General features: G+C 42.6%; 1 protein-coding gene across 7 annotated transcripts in view; it reads left to right on the plus strand.

Annotated features, from left to right (window-relative positions):
- The window catches only part of EFCAB3 (EF-hand calcium binding domain 3), a 163484-nt gene extending 144164 nt beyond the window's left edge, over positions 1–19320 (plus strand). For 6 of the 7 annotated variants that reach the window (XM_082706472.1, XM_082706474.1, XM_082706473.1 and 3 more), the window contains 7 exons: positions 4586–4729; positions 6034–6105; positions 7173–7293; positions 10412–10605; positions 10980–11164; positions 16437–16559; positions 18738–19320. In XM_082706472.1, coding sequence (XP_082562598.1) covers positions 4586–4729; positions 6034–6105; positions 7173–7293; positions 10412–10605; positions 10980–11164; positions 16437–16559; positions 18738–19064 — 1166 coding nt within the window. In that variant the 3' untranslated portion in view covers positions 19065–19320. The remainder of the gene's footprint in view (positions 1–4585; positions 4730–6033; positions 6106–7172; positions 7294–10411; positions 10606–10979; positions 11165–16436; positions 16560–18737) is intronic. The other variant, XM_082706478.1, reaches the window with a different exon arrangement.
- Positions 19321–19905: the final 585 nt, after the last annotated feature.

A 19905-nucleotide genomic window follows, 5' to 3' on the forward strand; every position in this document is an offset into this window, starting at 1 on the left:
CTCGACACCTCCAACTGTATGTCTAATAGACACCCAAAGTCAGCATGTCCAAACAGAACTCCTGATGTGCTCCTCATACTCATTTTATTGTGATAAAATACATGTAACATAAAAATTACAATTTTAGGGGCACCTGAGTGGCTCAGTCAGTTAAGCATCTGCCTTCGGCTCAGATCATCATCCCAGGGGCCTGGGATCAAGTCCCACATCGGGCTCCCTGCTCATCAGGGAATCTGCTTCTCCCTTTGCCTGCCTCTCTCCATGCTCATACTCGCTCTCTGCCTCTCTCAAATAAATAAATATTTTTTAAAAAATACAAATTTAACCATTTTCAAGTATATATGTTCAAGTCAGTGCATTAAATATGTTCACAAGTTCTACAGCCGTCACCACATCCACCTTCAGACATTTTCATCTTCCCAAACTGAAACCGCCACACGCACCAAATAGTGGCTCTTCCCCACATCCTCTTACTCTTAAAACACGCTCTACCCACAGCCTTCAGCATCTCCTTTCACTGCTCTGGAAGAAATCTTGGAGACATCCTTGACTCTTCTGACTCAACCTACCTGTCAGTGCATCAGGAGATCTCATTGGCTCTACCTTTAACATATCTAGAAGCAGCCAATTCCTACCACCTGTGCTACAGTCGTGGTCTGAGGCACATTGCTGCTCACCCAAAACAGCCCCCAAAACTAATCTCCATTCTTCTACCCAAATCCTTATAAAAGTCTGTTTCTCTAACAAAAGCCAGAGTGATCTTATTAAGTCATGAGTCGTGTGCAAGTAAGAGAAGGAGCTGACCTCAGGAACTTCGAAAATGGTGTTTTGACTAGAAACTCTTAAGACCGAACACCAAAGGATCTATACATAAACCACGTACTCTAGCCAGTACAGTTGTTTCTCATTAGGAGGACAGCATAACAATTCTGAAGCTGTTGTACACGTCTACTAGGATGAATAACTCAGTGGATGGATGGTGGATGCTGGGAGCCAAACTTCCCACTGCTGGAGTGGGCAGTTACAGATAAACAAGGGAGAAGGCCAAAGTGAACCACTGGTACTGGCTTGCGTCTGAGACATGAATGTCTCAGAACTCATGTGAACTCAGGTTTAACTATGGATACAGATGGATGGCTCAAGGAGTAAATGCATGTGTGTATACGTGCGTTAGTATTCACGCACATACTTCCTAGCTCTGTCTGCTGAGAGGACTTAGAGGCTGTGACACCCCCGCAGCAGCACGCAGACCCAGCCCCCAGATCTGGACTTCTAACGCCAGCCTCCTGTGAAAGAAGCAGAGTTGCTTGGATAAACGGCCAATTCTAGGGCCCAGGCAGGGATAACAAGACAAACCTGGGACATCTTCTAGTGACAGAAAGGAAGGGGGTGCTCAAAAAACAATAGGACACGGGAGCCTCTCAAGGGGATGCAGAAGCCAACCTCAGCACGTTCACAATGGTGAAAGCTGGAGCAATTTGGGCAACAAAAATACAATAAATAAGATAGTATTGGGTCATAACTCCAAGTACAAAATAAACACCTGCAAGTCCATACTGACAGCAATAAATGACTGAATTTTTTAATGAAGAAGAGACAAATCTCTCTTACAAGAGAATTCCAAATAACGCATGGAGATACTACCTCCTCCAGGAGGTGGAAGGTAAATCCCCCTGTCCCCAGCCCTCTGTCCCTTGAGTCTGGACTTCCCTTAGTGACTTGCTTCCAAAGAGTAAAATATGGAAAGGAGGGAAGGAGTGGAAAACCCTGACAAACACTCCCTCAGTCAGGTAATCAAGATAAACATCATCGGTGATAAGTCACTTTGGCAATACGTAGCCTTGATATGATGATGAGAGTGGTACTTCACTTTGGTCACCTTCTTTCCAAAAATCCATCATCTCAGGCTAACCATGAGAAAATCCCAAATTGAAGGACTTCCACAAAATACCTGAATAATATTCCTCAAAACTGTCAAGGTCACCCAAAACAAGAAAAGTCTGAGAAACTGTTACAGAAAAGAGGCTAAAAAGATGTGACAACTAAATGTCATATGGCATCCTGGATGGGATCCTGGAAAAGAAAAAGGGTCTTAGAGAAAAACTGATGAAACCTGATCAATGTCTACAGTTTAGTGAAGAGCACTACACCGATGTTGGCTTCTTAAATGCAGTAAATGTGCCACGGTAATGTAAGGTGCTAACATTAGGGGAAACTGGATGAGGGACCTGAAAATTCTCTGGGCTACCTTTGCAACTATATCCAAAACCAATCTAAAATAAAATTTAAGGGGCCCCTGGGTGGCTCAGTCAGTTAAGTGGCTACCTTTGGCTCAGGTCGTGATCTTGGGGTCCTGGGATCGAGCCCCACATCGGGCTGCTCAGTGTGGAGTCTGCTTCTCACTCTGCTCCCCTCCCCCACTTATGCTCTGTGCTCATTCTCTTTTAAACCCTTTTAAAAACAAATAATAAATTAAATAAATTTTAAAAACAAATAATAAATTAATAAAATAAAATAGAATTTAAATTGTTAAACATTAGCATGCACGCGCATGCACATACACACACACATTACCTTTTTGACCTCTCTTATTCTTCTGCTGCTGCTCACTCTGTTCCAGCCACATTACCCTCTTTGCTGTTCCTGGAACATGCCCGGCCCGTTCCCCTTAGTGCCTTTGCTCTAGCTCTTCCCTCTGTCTGGCCCTCTCCTCTCCAAGAAATCCACTCCCTCACTCCCATCAAGTCTTTGCTCCGATCTCAGCTCTGTAATACAGCAACCTGCCCCTCAAACCCTAGAACTCCCATCCCCCCCAACTCCATTACTTCGTCTTTTTTGCAGAGCACTTACATCTTCTAACCTTCTAACATGCAATCCAATTTCCCTATTCATTGCATTCATACAAGGGCAGAGATCTCTGTCTGCACTCATGCACCCTAGCACTGGGGGCAGCCCCTGGCACATAGAAGGCATACTCTAACTCTAACAGGCTAGAAATACTGGGGAAAATGAGAAACAAGTCAGAGACGGCTCCAGCCCTAGAGAAGCCTGTCTTCAACCAAGGGAGAAAGATATTACCCATTCACACCCTCATAAGGCTATCATTAAATCTCTATAGAGCGAATCACTTTCACACATCCAGATGCTAACACTCGAATGTTGACATGAAATGAGTTTTCTTCTGGTGCCCTTTGAGATATACTTTGTTCTGGGTGTATTTCGTCATTCACAAATTTTAGGAAACACATGTCTAGGGGCGCCTGGGTGGCTCAATGGGTTAAAGCCTCTGCCTTCAGCTCAGGTCATGATCTTGGGGTCCTGGGATCAAGCCCCATATCAGGCTCTCTGCTCAGCAGGTAGCCTGCTTCTCCCCACCCCAACTCTCTCTCTGCCTACCTCTGTACCTACTTGTGATCTCTGTCAAATAAAAATAAATAAAATATTAAAAAAAAAAGAAAAGAAAATACAGGTCTAATTTGGGTTCCAGTTAATACCCTGCATATGTCTTAGAAAAAAACATTGAGTCTATTCAAAACATTCACCTACATATAATTTGGGTCCATTGTAGTGCATCAGTTTTCTGTTGTTGCCATAACGAATTGCCACAAACTTAGCAGCTTAAAACAAAACAATTTTATTATCTCCCAGTTCTGTGGACCAGAAGTCCAGGTGGGCTGGACTAGTTCTTCTTCTCCCAGTCTTCCAAGGTCAAAGTGAAGGAACTGGCCAGCCTGGCTTCTTATCAAGAGGCTCTGAAGGGGAATGCTTGGGTGACTCGGTGGGTTAAGCACCTGCATTCAGCTTAGATCATGTTCCCAGAGTCCTGGGATTGAGTCCTACATTGGGCTTTTTTGCTCAACAGGGAGCCTGCTTCTCCCTCTGCCTGTCCCTCCCCCTGCTTGTGCGCTTTCTCTCTCTCTCTTTCTCTCTCTCTCTCTCTCCTCTGACAAATAAATAAAGTCTTTGAAAAAAAGAGAGACTCTGAAGGAAAACCTGCTTCCAAGCTTGTTCGGGTTCTTGATGGAACCTAATTCCTTGTGGTTCTAGGGCTGAAGTCCCACTTCCTTACTAGCTGCCAGCCAGGAGCCTCTCTCAGCCCCTGATGGCTATCTCTGTCCCATGTCACATTGTCCCTTCCATCTTCAAACCAACAACAGAGTCCTTGTCATGCTTTGAATCTCTCTGATCTCTCCTTCTGCCACAGCTCTCTTGCTTCTAGCGGCCCAGGGGACCCTGTGATTAGATTGGGCCCACTCAGTAATCCAGGGTAATTTATCTTAATTATATAAGCAAAGTCCCTTTTGTCATGGAAGTAATACATTCACAGATTCCAGGAATTAAGGTGTGGACAGCTTTCAAAGACCATTTTACCAACGTATTTTGTTTTCCACCACGCAGTTTATTCCAAATCAGATCTCACAGAAGGACACTGTTCTTTATATGAAATGTCTATTAAGTACTCATTTTTCTCTCCATACCTTTTCAGAATATGATGTCCAGTCAACTATATAGTCAGTCCTAGTTCCATTAGAATATGTACTTACTCTTGAATAACTGCCCAACTAACTTAATTATGTTTCCTCAGCCTTCCAAGATGCCTACAACTTCTTTAACAAGGATAAAACTGGCTGTATTGACTTACATGGAATGATGTGCACTTTAGCTAAGCTGGGAATGAGTCTAACCAAGCATGATGTCTATAATGAATTAAGATGTGCTGATATTGATCGTGAGTACTTTAACTTGTAATTAATTTTCTCATAAAAGCTTTTTACAAATACATATTTTTTTCAATGATTATAAAAACAGAAATAAGGGGTGCCTGGGTGGCTCAGTGGGTTAAGCCTCTGCTTTTGGCTCAGGTCATGGTCTCAGGGTGCTGGGATTGAGTCCCACATCAGGCTCTCTGCTCAGCAGAGCCTGCTTTGCCCTTCTCTCTGCCTGCCTCTCCACCTACTTGTGATCTCTCTCTGTCTATCAAATAAATAAATTTAAAAAAAAACAGAAATAAACTTCATTATCAAAAGTACATATATGTGTTCCTCTTTAAGGATATCAGTACGGTACGTGTACAAGTTACAAAATCAATTTAATGCAAAAAAAAAATCTAATGCTACCAAGTAGACTATTCTTTGAAAAATCCTATATGGAAACTAAAAATGATTATCACATTTCAACATTAAAGTCAGATTACCTATGGTGATGGACACTTTGGAGGGTGCCTTGAAATAACAGATACAAAGGCATTGACAATTTCAAAAAATGACATGTTACCAAGAAAATCCAAGCCCTTTGTTTCCATTTGAATCACGTTAGTACAAATCTTCCTTTGATTCATGGAGCCCACCTATATTGAATTTTAAACGCCACAGCATTTACGTTGTTATTTTTTAAAATTTTAGATATTTCCTTTGAATATAGGGACCTAGCGATTATAACCCGATCTGATATGGAATATATAGTCAGCAAATTATCTCCTCTTCACCTCTCCCCACCCAACGGCCAGTGCCCCATTTAATTAGCATAAGTTCCATGTGTGAATCAGTGTCACCAGTTAATTAAGGTGTCACTTGTTGCCACTAACTCTGCCCAATTTTCCTGTTCTTGCCTCAAAACATGCACACCTGCCTCTAATAGTACTATCCTAGTTATAGGAGACTGGGTACAATTTGGGGGTTTTAGAATAATAGAAATATCAGAGGTAAGAAGGGAGTGGGAAAGCAGGAGCAGATTCCTTGCAAAAATCCCAAGTCTCGCAAAAAGGTGTGAGTGGATAGGACTGCAGGGGCTGGGGGCCCCTAGTTTGGTGTTTGTACCCCACGATTGCTTCTGGTGGCTGTGGGTGACTCGCCTAACAGTGTCAAAACCACTTCAAGAAGACCAGTGCTTTCCTGAGCGCATCAGCAGCCTTAACGTGCGGTCTGACTTTAAGTATTGGACAGTCCCGTGTGTTTTCATTTTCTATTTAGTATATAATCTGATGACTAAAACGCATCTGATATCCTTGTTCTGAGCCTTTGATTTCTGTTGCAGAAGACGGGAAGGTGAATTTCTCAGACTTCATAAAAGTCCTAACAGATAAGAACCGCTTCCTGAAAGCTGTGGGTGAGTAGAGATACTGCTGAACGTGGCCCTTGTGTGGCTGCGATTCGCCGCACAGTGACCACTATTCCTCTAGGCCTCCGAGCAGGGACAAGTGAGGGAGATGTACACTGGCAGGAGCTCCAAAACAGTATTGGCCAAGCAAATGGATACAATTTTAGAATTTTAACTTAAATACATCAAGTCCTTCTGCAGGAGACACTGCTTTTTGGTCTCCAATGCGGAACACATGGAATAGTGTAGAAAGATTCGGTCCCCTCTTATAATATTCCTCACCCAGTGCATGTGCTACTCTGGGAGGTGCTCCCTTGACATACGAAAAAAAATTTTTTTAGAAGAAAAAAATGCTCTCTCTCCTGAAAATTTGGGGAATCGATAATTCACTATTCCTAAAAAATATCTTCCTCGCCCTCAGGAAGTCTGCCCTCAGTGTGACAACAGGAGAGTCGACTGGAGGCTAGAGAGCGTGATCTCACACAAGGTCATAAGTGATATAAACGTGTCCTTGACCTACTGTTATTAGTCCTCTGATGGTTTGTTTAGGAGCTTAAAGGTCTACCTTGGAAAAACTAACCACAATTTGTATCATGTTTTCTGGGGTAAATACATTCCAAATTCCAAATACTGTGTGTGCTTTCGAAAATACATTCATTCATAGGCTGTGAACTGTCCTTAGAAGAGACAGAAGCTACTGCTTCAAGTACTATTGTAATAACAAGGGTTTGCCTGCAAGCCTGAGGCTCGTTTATCAGCAATTCCTTTACCCAGAAGAATGGGACAATAGTCCTTAATACATTAATCACGTTTATGTTAAATGTATTAACTTACAAGAGTCAATATTTACTTAGAAGTCATAGAACTAAAAGCATTTTTTAATGATTATTGTGTCTGTTCAGTAATCAAAATGACCTTTCTACCAAACAGAACAAATTTTGAATGTTTTTCTATAACTCTCTAGTACCTGGCTCGGTATTAATATTGTAAATAGACTGAAAAGACTGTCAGCTTATGACTTTTTTTGACAGATTTTTTTTCAGAAGCCACTTTGAATTTTTTTTTTCCCCTTATAGTTCCAGAAAAGGAGAAATGTTTAGATTTAGCCGGCAACCCAGGGATCCTGTTGTTTGAAATCCTATCAAAGCTTGTAGAGACTTCAGCTTTACCCAGAAGGGCTATAATGGAAATAGTAAGGTAAGTGGCAAAGAAGGGTAAAACCGGCCTTCTCAGAAGCACTTGTGAGGGTTGGGGTTAGGGTTAGGGTTAGGGTTAGACTGACCGCAGACCATCTTAGGGCCCACTGAGGGCCTAAGATAGCCAAGAAAGTTCAGACTCTTACCCTAAGCTAGAAAATCCCAGAAGAGTAAGACTTTTCCAGGGATGACTTTGGGTGGGCTTGGAAATATAGTTTGGAAGACACTCCCATTCACGCTGCAACTGCCAGGGGCTCCCAAGAGATCTTTTGACTCTGTGATGACGTAGAGCAATCTTAGACCTCCCAAAGCATCCATGGACTGGAGAAGAGCCCAAACTGGACTTGAGACTAGAGGATGAAGAAACATTCTCACACCCAAACGTGCTTTATTCCAGCAAATACCACGAAAGATAAATTTCCTCAAACTATTTATATCATTGCATTATAGATATTGAGTATTGCTATTATTCAATATAATTGCTATTATTCAAGGATAATGTGAATATCCTTGGCTCATCTTCTTTCAAAGCATTCTGCTTCCCCTTTTTTTTGTTGTTGTTTTTTAAAGATTTTATTTATTTATTTGACAGAGAGAGAGATCACAAATAGGCAGAGAGACAGACAGAGAGAGAGATGAGGAGAAGCAGGCTCCCTGCTGAGCAGAGAGCCCCATGCGGGACTCGATCCCAGGCCCCTGGGATCATGACCCGAGCCGAAGGCAGAAGCTTAACCCACTGAGCCACCCAGGCGCCCCTGCTTCCCCTTTTAGACTTAAAAATACAGAATGTTTTCAGAATCCTCAGTGGATAATATCTGTGCTATCCTCTATTTGTCAGATGTGGAACCAATGGGTACACAAAATTCTATTCTTCATTCCATTTCAAAGGCATTTATTAAATGCCTGCTGTTGATACACAAATTTAACACACTGCTTAACTTCTCAGCCTTGGTTTCCTCACCTACAAAATGGGACCAAAAAATGGGAACAACAATATTAATACTTACCTTAAAATAATAATAATACCTACTTTAGAGGGCACTTGTGGGGATATGTGATAATACAGGTGAAGCGGTCCAATAAATATTCCTGGAGCTCAGTAAATATTATTATTATGCAGAAGTAGCTAGCATAGTCATAGAACAAATACATTATCTGCTTTAATCCTCCTCTCCTTCATGGGCACTATTATCCTCATTTTACAGATGAAAAACCTGCAGTATAAGTAGTTAAGTAACTTGCCCAAGAGGCAATAGTGCCTAGATTTTAGCACAACAGTCTGATTCCAGAACCAATCCTCTTATCCACCCCCCTAGACTGCCTCTCGGGAAATCTTAGCCAATGTTGGTGTTTTTATTACGTTAACGATTATGTTGTTACTTTTCATATACCTGGTTTCTAAGGAGATCAAGTGTTTAATATGTAGCATTTGCATTTAAGGAAATTAAAATATAAATTGAGAGAAAAGCCATAAGTAAATATAAAATACTTAGGAAACATACAAAAGTGAAAGGACACAAAGTATATCACATAATTACTGTCCAATGAGTGGCAAAGGTCATTCATTTAGTTTCCGAGAAAGCCAATCTCGAGCTGGATATGGTAGAATTTGATAGGTATTCCCGTGGTTGACTACAGCATTTTTTGAGCATTACATGCAGAGTTGTGTGTGTGCACTTTACATGCATTAGCTTTTTCCTGGATTACTGTCTCCTAACTGGTCTCCCTGCTTGCACCTTTTGACTCCCACCCCCATGACCTGCCCACTCCACAGTCTGTTCTCAACACTCCCTCTGCCTAGCTGAAGCCTTGACGCCCACAGCACCAGATGATCCTTTTAAAACCACCCCCGGGTCTTTGTCAAATGTTGTCATCTCAGTAGGGCCTTCTCTGGCCTTCTCTGGCCTTCTCCGGCCTTCTCTGGCCTTCTCTGGCCTTCTCTGGCCACCCTATCTAAAAGTCAGCCCTCCTACCATTCCCCGTCTCCCCTTCTCTATTTTTCCAAACTCTCTATCACCTTCTAATGTAGTATGTAATTTACTTACTTATTTTGTTTGTAATGTGTTTTCTCATGCCAGAATGTAAGCTCCAAGAGAGCAAGGATTATTTTTGTCTGTTTTATTCACTATTATATCCTTAGTGTCTAGGAAAAAAAAAATACACTCAGTAACTCTCTGTTGAATGATCTTATTTAATCACTACTTCAACACTGTGAAATGGTTTCCAACATCTCCCTGACAGGCAAGGAGAACAAGGCATGGGACAGGTCAGGCTGTGTACCTAGCCCAGATTCCCCTCTAGAGTTTCCATCTGCCTACTGGGTAGTCCCATAGGTACCTCAAACTCAAAATGTCAAAACCTAATTGTCCTGCTTCACCCACCTCCACTTCCACCAGTTCTTCCACTTGGGCTCCAAATCTCAGGGAGCGGTCCACCATCTCACTGTGTTTACCCAACCGCCGAAGACCCAGCGTCCTCAGCGGCCGCTGCTCTGTCACTCCCCACCTCTAACTAATCATGAAATCCCGCCTATTTGACCTCCTAAACCTGCCTCGTAACCGTGCGCTTCTCTCTACTGGAAAGAAAAAGAGGTCAACAAAGGAAACATTAGTCATCAAGAAGGGAACCAGGAGAGTGTGAAGTCAGAGAAGCCTGGGCCACAGAGAAATCCAAACCAGGACAGACGTCCCCCGGGATTAAATGCTAAAGTGAAGCCAAGGGAATTCAGGACTGAAAAGGTAGAGTTAGATTTGGTAGTTAAGATGGGAGTTAAGAAATCATAAGGGGGGGAGGCATGCCTGGTTGGCTCAGTTGGTTAAGTGTCTGCCTTCATTTCAGGTCATAATCCTGGAGTCCCAGGGATCAAGCCCCACATTGGGCTCCCTGCTCAGCCGGTAGTCAGCTTCTCCTACTGATCCTCCCTTCCGCTCATACTCGCTGGTTCGCTTGCTCTCTCTCTCACTCTCAAATAAATAACTTTTTAAAAAGAATTAGTGTATTCAGCATATAACTTGCAACTAGAATTTTTTCTTTTTGTCCAATACTAAGACACTTTTTCAGCAGGATTATATAGCACTTTCTATTCATTCTTGGATTACTTTTTTTTTTCTTTTTTCTAGCTATTTCCGAAGAAAATTCCAGGATACCACATTGGGAATGCCGTGGAGTCCCTACACTGTGGGTTATGGGAAAAGGAGATTGAAGCCAGACATCTGCACACCTCCAGCCTCAAGCACAGCTGCCTTTGCTAATGCTGCCCGGATCTCAATAATGAAAGAAAAGGATTTACTTAAATTGCTTGAAGAGATCAAGAGTAAGAACCATTTTTCCCCTCCCCATTATTGTAAAGGACTTGTTTGTATATTACTAGTCAGAAATAAATACTAGAGGCCAAGCGCTAAAGAAGCCGGACCACAGCCTACTCCGAGTGACTGGCCTCTGTCACAAAGGCATCATTCGAAAGCAAATCTACATCTTCACCTGTATCAGGAGGATATAGAAGCCTAGAAGCCTAGAGACTGGATGAAGCCTGGGATCTGTGGATGGGGAGGGGGTGAGGAGAGTGAAAAGAGGGGTCATGGCCACTCAGAAGACTAGACAAAGAGCAAAAGAGGCGCCACATGTATGTCTTTATGTGAATTTCTTCTTACATTGTTCGTAATACCATTTTTGTTTTTATCTTTTAAGGGTACAGTCCTCCTTCAGATAGCCCATATTCCAAAATACCCATCTTTCCATTGTTTCCTAATGTGGATGGGGTGGTGATGGGAAAGCCATTCAAAGACATACAGAAATTAGAAATGCTAAGGAGAAGGGAGCCTCTGGATTTCTTTGAGAACTATTTTTTCCATAGAAGAGACTGGAAGACACAGGTAAGATTTTGGTTATGTCACATTAGTTAATTTAAATACTTAGGTTTTCAAGTTCTAACTTAACGGAACTAATTTGTTTTAAAGATTTTATTTATTCATTTGAAAGAGAGAAAACACAAGCAGGGAGAGGGGAAGGGAGAAACAGGCTCCCTGCTGAGCTGGGAGCCCATTGTGGGAGTCAATCATGACCTGAGCTGAAAGCAGATGTTTAACCATCTAACCCACCTGGACACCCCCAGAACTAATATTTTTTTTTGAAGACTTTATTTATCTATTTGTCAGTGGCGGGGGTGGGGGAGAGAGAGAGCTCACAAGCAGAGTGGCAAGCAGAGGCAGAGAGAGAAGCAGGCTCCCTACTGAGCCAGGAGCCCAATGCAGGACTCGATCCCAGGACCCTGGGATCATGACCGGAGCCAAAGGCAGTGGCTTCACCGACTGAGCCACCCAGGCATCCTTTTTTTTTTTTTTTAAGCTTTTATTTATTTACAACTAATATTTTTTTAAAGACTTTATTTATTTATTTGACAGACAGAGATCACAAGTAGGCAGAGAGGCAGGCAGAGGGAGAGGGAGAAGCAAGCTCCCGCTGAGGGGAGAGCCCGATGCAGGGCTCGATCCCAGGACCCTGGGATCACGACCTGAGCCGAAGGCAGAGGCTTTAACCCACTGAGCCACCCAGGTGCCCCTAGAACTAATTTTTTTTTAATGAAAAATATTTTCAGCCATTACATTTCAAACCAGATTCCATAGCCATGTTCCTAAATTTAAGGCCAGGTATAAATATTTCGTTTAAATTCAGCAAATAGAGCACCTGGGTGGTTCAGTGGGTTGAAGCCTCTGCCTTCGGCTCAGGTTGTGGTCCCGGGGTGCTGGGATCGAGCCCCGCATCGGGCTCTCTGCTCGGTGGGGAGCCAGCTTCTTCTCTCTCTGCCTCCCTCTCTGCCTACTTGTGATCTCTGTCAAATAAATAAATCTTTAAAAAAAAAATTCAGCAAATAGTTAAACTTACTGAAAAATACAACCCTAGATTTGGGGTTAGAGGTGGGGAGTATAAGAACAACAATACAAAGGCCCTCCCATCCTACCTACCCCTGCTCTCCCTTCAACCTATCGGCCAGAAGCTCCATTTGGGCTCCCTCAACTGGCTCTAGATTGTGGTTGGGCCACACACCATGGGATGAGAGGAACAGTTCCACAACTCAGTGGAGTGATCTGTGATGGAGTGGCCATCCTGCTCTTGGACTAGAAGCCTACTTACATTCCCGGCTACACCTTCTGGCCCCCTTCAACCTCTGAGTGTTAAGGTCTCAGGCAGCCATGCCTTGGTTTCTGGATATTCTCTGAGGAAACTCTAGCCTTATTCCTGGTTTATGAAAGGCCTCCCAGCCCAGATTTTACTGGAGGGGCACCTGAGTGGCTCAGTGGGTTAAGCATCTGCCTTCAGCTCAGGTCATGATCCCAGGATCTTGGGATCAAGCCCCGCATCGGGCTCCCTGCTCTGTGGGGAGTCTGCTTCTCCCTCAACTGCTCCCCCTACTTGTGCTCACTCTCCCTCTCTCTCTCTGTGTTTGTGTCAAATAAATAAATAAAATCATTTAAAAAATAAATAAAAGAGGGAGACAGGAGACTGACTGGAGACCACTGAGGCATCTCTGGGTTCCAGAAAACCATATAGTGTTCACATCACTATGAACCCTCTTAGAAGGCCCCCCAGGCACAGAGTTTAATAGTCCCTGGGGCTGGGAGCAGAGGGTAACGGGGAGCTGCTAATATCAACAGGCTTACAGTCTCAGTTATGCAAGATGAGTAATTCTAGAGATATGCTGTACAACACCGTGCCTGTAGTTAACAAAACGTATTGTACACCAAAAAAAATGTGTTAAAAGCATAAATCTCACCTTAAGTGTTCTTACCACAGTAAAATAAAAATTTTTTTAAGATTTTAGGGGAAAACAGGTGCTGGCAAGGATGTAGAAAAAGGGGAACCCTCTTGTACTATTGATGGGAATGCAAACTGGTACAGCCACTCTGGAGACAGTATGGAGGGTCCTTAAAAAGTTAGAAATAGAACTACACTACGACCCAGCTGTTGCACTATGAGGTATTTACCCAAAGAATACAAAAGTACTAATTCAAAGGGAGACATGTACTCCAATGTTTAGCAGCATTATCTACAATAGCCACATTATAAGAACGGCCCAAATGCCCACTGATACATGAATAGATACAGAAGAGGTGGGTGTTGTGTGTGTGAGTGTGTGTATCTTTTTTTATGACTGAACAATATTCCGTTGTGCATAAAGAATGAAATTTTGCCATTTGCAACCATGTGGACAGAGCTAGAGAATATTATGCTAAGGGGAAAAAGTCAGTCAGAGAAAGACAAATCCCTTATGATTTCACTTATATGTGGAATTTAAGAAACAAAACAAACAAGGGAAGAGGAAACAAAGAGAGAGAAGCAAGAGACAGACTTAATTACAGAGAACAGATGGTAACCAGAAGCAGGCTGGGTAGGAGGTAGGTTAACTAGGTGATGGGGATTAAGGACACATTGTTGTGATGAGCACCAAGTGTTGTATGCAGGTACTGAAAATCATACGTTAACTAACCAGAATTCAAATAAAAACTTAAAAAAAAAAAAAAAGACTCTAGAGGAGTATCACAGTCACATATGACCTTAACTTCAGATTTTGAATTTCTCTCTCCAGATGAAGTCATACCCACAAGCAGATATCACTGACAAGTTGGAAATAAGGGGAAATTTATTCCCCTTTAAATTTATTTCCCAGCACTAAGCCCTCCTCCACCTGTGATCTGTATGTGTTTACTGTCAGTCTCTCCAACCAGAATATAAGGTTATGTAGGATTATAAGTTACGTATATTTCTTTCACTGAGGGATCCAATCACCTAGAACAGAACCTGGCCCATAGGAGACTCAGTATGTTTTGGATGAAAGGAAATTATAATACAAAGCCTTTATTTATTAAGAGCAAGATTTTCTCTAATCATATCAGCCAGCAGAGAGAGTGTCAGTAGCATCCTGAATGGTCGGTTCTGTCTTCGTCCTCCGCAGTCTGTTCTCAACACAGCAACCAAAGTGGCTGTGCTAAAATCAGCTCAAAACTTGCCAACGGGTTTTCATATCACTCAAAGTAAAAGCCAGAATCTCTCCTGTAACACTCAGGGTTCTACACCATCTAAACCTGAGTCTTCCAATGATGGTAGCCACAGAGGCTATTTAAATTTAAATGTAAAGGTCACCTGGGTGGCCCAGGAGGTTAAGCATCCAACTCTTGATTTGGGCTCAGGTCATGATCTCAGAGTCCTGAGATGGATCCACACACCTGGCTCCCCACTCAGCAGGGAGTCTGCTCCCTCTCCATCTGCCCCGCCCCACCCCACACTCCTGGGGGGGCGCACTCGCGCGTTTGCACACATGCTCTCTCTCTCTCAAATAAATAAAAAGAAAAGAAGAATCACTGGTTTGAATCACTAGTCAACACGAACTAAAATACTATTTACCACCGTGACACAGGAGACGAAGAGCGTGGTACTCAGAATTAAAGCTTTCTCTATTTTGTTAAATTTATTCTTTATTTTGTTAAATTTATAATGAGTGTTAAAAGTGTGAGGATAATCATTAAAAGTAATCATGAATGATTTAATGAATAATCATTATAATGAATAACTTTCGAATAGAAGGGGGAAGAACAAGAAAAAAGGGAAAACACGAAATAATAGAAAGTGCAAAACAGAATAAGCAGAAAAATCCAAATACATCAATAACAATAAAAGATTAAAACATACTAGTTTAATTAAGAAGTATTAAGAAAAAATAGATAATGGATCATCTTTCAAGTCTAAAAGAAAGGATACTGAGACTGATTTTTAATAATTTTCAGATATCTGTTCTTTAAAGAAGATACACCTAAAATATGACACAGAAAGTTTGAAAGTAGAGGGTGGAGGGTTAGGTGAGCCCGATGATGGGTATTAAGGAGGGCACGTATTGCATGGAGCACTGCGTGTTATACACAATGAGTCATGGAACACTACATCAAAAACTAATGTATGGTAACTAATATAACATAATAAAAAAAATAAAATTTTTTAAAGATTTTATTTATTTATTTGAAAGACAACACAAGTAGGCAAAGATGCAGGCAGAGAGAGAGGGGGAAGCAGGCTTCCCACTGAGCAGAGAGCCTGACACAGGGCTTGATCCCAGGACCCCGGGATCATGACCTGAGCTGAAGGCAGAGGCTTTAACCCACTGAGCCACCCAGTCTCCCCTAAAATAAATTTTTAAAAAATAAAGTTTGAAAGTAAAAGAACAGGAAAAGAGAGAAACTGAAGACATAGTAGAGAGGCAGGACTGGTTACGTAATTTGTGGAGCCAAGGGCAAAATGGAAATATAGGGCCCTTTGTCCAAAAATTACTAAGAATTTAAAGACTGCAACAGCAGAGCAATAAAGCAAATTCAGGGCCCTTCTAAGCACATGGTCCGGTGAGACACACACCCATGAAGCCAGCAATGGAACAAAGGGAAATGGTCCAGGAAGGGAATTAATAAAGATTCAGGGGGGAGACTTTGGCCTTGGAAATCAGGAGAAACTCTCACACGGAGGAGGCAAAAAGAATTCATGTTAGCTAGTCCTGGAGAGATGATGCAGAGCCAGTTTTCCAGCAGGCACTAAGAGGACAGCTGTGAGATCTGTAACAGAATTAACAGCATTCAGTGAAGAAAAGTAGGGTCAAGCAGTACTAAGGGCCCAGATGAGACTGGGAACTACACATTTTCCAAGAAAGCAGTCCACATATGTACATGATTTCCACCAGCATTGTTCAGCAGCCCAGGAACAGGGAAAATGGACAGCTGGTTCCCCAGGGCAAGTTTGGAAGTAATACAGGTTGTACGCTGTGGAGGGCACCTTCTTCACTTTTCAGTGCTTGGTGATGGCTTGGGAAATTTGGTGAGGCTGGAGTTGGCTCCTCTCTACCCTCCATGTCCATTCCACACATAAACCGTCTTCCGGTCAGTACTTCTGAGTAGGCGTCATCATTAAGAAAGAGAATGTGCTGAGTGCTCAGTTACACGCGGTGCTGTACCAGGTGTCCCCAAACAACAGACAGGTGGCTTAGCAATAACCTTATAAATCACAAAGAAACCCCTTCCTAGTATGACATATTTCTGTGTATTATGTCTTTGTTATATAATTTAACCCAAAATATATCACCAACCTTTGTTTTTTCAAATGTCCATAAAGGCAGCAAATATAAAGCCTTTCGACCCAGTCTCAGGCTACCCAAATGACATCCTCGCCATTGACCAACTACTCAAGAAGAAGCAGAACTGGACCGTGACCGACGCAGCCGCTATTAAACAGCATGTGAGTATTCACTGTTGCCTGCCCTCCCAGAATGCGCCGACCAGAATGTTTTCCTCTTCAATATCACAACCACCCAGACCAAAGATAATTTTTCTGCTCTGTGTCTTTAAAATAAGACAAGACCATCTCTTGTTTTTACCCATCGTAATGATGCTTCTTGCTCTATGATCAAATGGATTCAAATATTAACTGTTATCATTCATCTTGCTAATCACCCAGGGAACGACACCCAGCATCGTTTCTGGGACCTTTGTTTGTGTCATGCTGGGAATAGTTAAGGCAGTAAACCAGCAGTCACAGTGAGTGTGGTGTGCTAAGAGACATATGATGCATAAAGACTGGTTATAGCAGCTAAAAGAAGGTGGAGAGTTTGAGTGCACTTCTTAGGGGCCAGGCAGAGTGCTCTAGAAGTACTCTACAGGCGCTAATTCATTTACTGATCACATCAGTCTCCTTCCTGGTAGGTGCTATTATCATTGTCATTTTATAGACAACGCACAGAGAGGTTGACTTGTCTCAAGGCAGAAGTAACAGAGGAAGTCATAGAGCCAGAATTACAAGCATGAGCAGCTTGGCTCTGGAATCCACACTTTTAGCCATAACTCCATGCCGCCTGTCTGCTTTTGTGCCCTAGCAACTTTCGTGCTTCCCAGAGACGGACCGGGGTGTGTCTATTTCGTGCTGCCTCCCTCTTGCCTTCGACGCTGGTTATCAAGCTCTCCTTGACATTTTCTACTTCCTTGGCCTTTACAACACTGCATCTCGCCGCGCTGTGTCTCTTCCTCTCGCTTCTCTTTCCCGAATGTTCATCCCTTTAGTTTTGATGTTTCTTTGTGTTCTAGTCCCATACTACTGCTCTTCCCATTCTAGGCTTTCATCTGTTCATTTGTTTAGTAAATATTTTTATGTTATTTAGTATATATTTAGTAAATATCAGTAAATATTTAAAATAAAAAATAAAATAAAATAAATATTCACTTGGGGGTTCTTGGTGACTTCAGGTGTCGATACCACTACCTACCCTGTCAGTGAAACTAGAAGGCCAGGAATCTTCCTAATTTATATGTTTTCCTCACTCCTTACATCCACCTGCGACCAAATGTAGCTACTCGCGTTCTCCTGAAGATTTTTCAAATTCCTCCCCTTCATCCTACCACTGCTGCCTTAACTGAGGCCCTCCCTCGGTCTCGCCTGGACAACACCCTCCGACCCCCTATCCCTGCCTCGCAGCTGCTCCCCTCTACCCCTTCTCCACACAGTGGCTAATGATCTACTGTGAAAATACAGCTACATCCCTGTCCTGCTTACAAATGAAACTTCCCCTCTCGACAACGGCAGGATTTCTTAACTATATTTTCTGCTCCACACTGAGATTTGTCTCACTCCCATCAGAAACACTGGCTTATCTGCTTTCGGCTCAGGTCATGATCTCAGAGTCCTGGGATCGAGCCCCGCATCGGGCTCTCTGCTTGGCGGGGAGCCGGCTTCTCCCTCTCTCTTTGCCCACCGCTCTGCCTACTTGTGATCTCTGTCTGTCAAATAAATTTTTTAAAAAAGAAACATTGGCTTACTACAGCATGATTTCCACCAAGGCTTTGTCAGCCTCACTGAGATCAAGGCGAAGGGCCATTACAGCAGACAATGTCTTGCCCACCTTACCTGCATCATTCCTTCCCTCTCACTTTCAAAACTTGACACGTTAGCAATGCATGCTTGTGCCTCCCACCAACTCCAGAGGTGTATTACCTCTGTCCCTTTGTTCATGCTGTCTCCTTTCCCTGGAACACCTTCCCATCACCACTGCTCCCTCAATCTGGTCAAATCCTTGAGGAACTTCTCAGTATCTTCTTCCTCCCTGCCCTGGGCAGGATTGAGTGCCATTCTAGACACTCCTTTTATATCTAGAGACTATCTCCACCCCCCCCCCTTTCCTCCTTGGTTTAGTTTATTGTGTTTTTAATATTGTCATAAAATGTCTTATCTCATTATTCCCAAATCATACATTTTGATTGTCCGTCAACTCCTAACTCCCACGTCCTTCAGAGGTTCCACCCAATGTATAAATTCAGTGTTTTTCAACTAGCCTGGGAATGTAACTCTTGGGATATCTACAATTGTGGTTCATAAATCAAAGATATGTTCATGTAACTACTGCAAATGTCTGCTCTCTCGCTGCAGGTGAAGAGGGCTACAGAGGCCTATAACTTGGGAATTGCCCTTGAGCACCGGAAAGACATGCTAAACCTCTGGCGGAAGATCCGAGGAGATCTGATTGGAATAGAGACTAAAAATGAGGCCTTTTATGACACCTTTTCTACCTATACATGGTCCTGGAATGTTTGCCAGGAATTACTTTCGCGGAAGGACTTAAGGTTATATGATGCCTACATGAATAGGAACACCTTCCACAACTCTGTATCCTCTTCTTCCTCGGATATCAGTGAATGTGACATAGAGACAGGAAGAAAAAGAAAACGGAAAGGTTCCAGAGGGTTCCGACAATGAAATTTCTACATTTTCTAAACAGCTCATTGCAAACTACTTTTTCTTAGATATCAAAATTATGGTTTCTTGCTTTTGTCTAGTACATTCTTAGCAGCTGGAAATGTTGACATCTTTTGAATTCTGACCAGTAAAAAAATTTAAGTCATAATGTGGTTTCCCTTTCCTTATTCTTAACAAGGAAACAGAGGTCACGCGGTTATCTCCGCAGCAAACAGCTGCGCTCTGCTGCCCCCACCTGGCTCGAAACTGCCTGGACAGAAGGAGGAAAGCAGAACGCAGGCTCTTACCGCAACACAGGGCTGCCCCTCTGAGCTCCTAAGGGCTCTCCGAGTAATAAGCATCTGAGTTTATGTGACCGTAAGTGACACTAGGTTCTTGATTATTTGTAAAAGAGGCCACAGGCAGCAGATGACAATGATCTTTCAGTTCCAGGGAACAGTATCACCATCTCCCGGGGAATCTTGATTAAATTTGGGTGTTCCTAAGGCTCCTTTGTCACATGTCATTAGGCTGATCTCCTGGATCCCGCTAAAAATAGTTGATCTCACCCACTACCCTGGTTGCTGTCTTTCTTTAATGTATTTAGTAAAGATGCATATGTATAACTATTACAAGTTTGTACTTTTGTATCATAGAAAAATACGCTTAAAATTTACTATTTTAATCCTGTTTAGGGATTATCATCCATTACATTTTTTTTTTCCTGTTAGAAAAAGGAAAAGACGTGTTTGATATTGATGGAGACAGTGGCTTATAATATAAAATCATACCATGCCAGAAAAAAGCAAGAAGATAGGGGTGCCTCGGTGGCTCAGTGGGTTAAAGCCTCTGCCTTCGGCTC

Source organism: Mustela nivalis, assembly GCF_964662115.1.
Source record: "Mustela nivalis genome assembly, chromosome: 17".
Lineage (NCBI taxonomy): Eukaryota > Metazoa > Chordata > Mammalia > Carnivora > Mustelidae > Mustela > Mustela nivalis.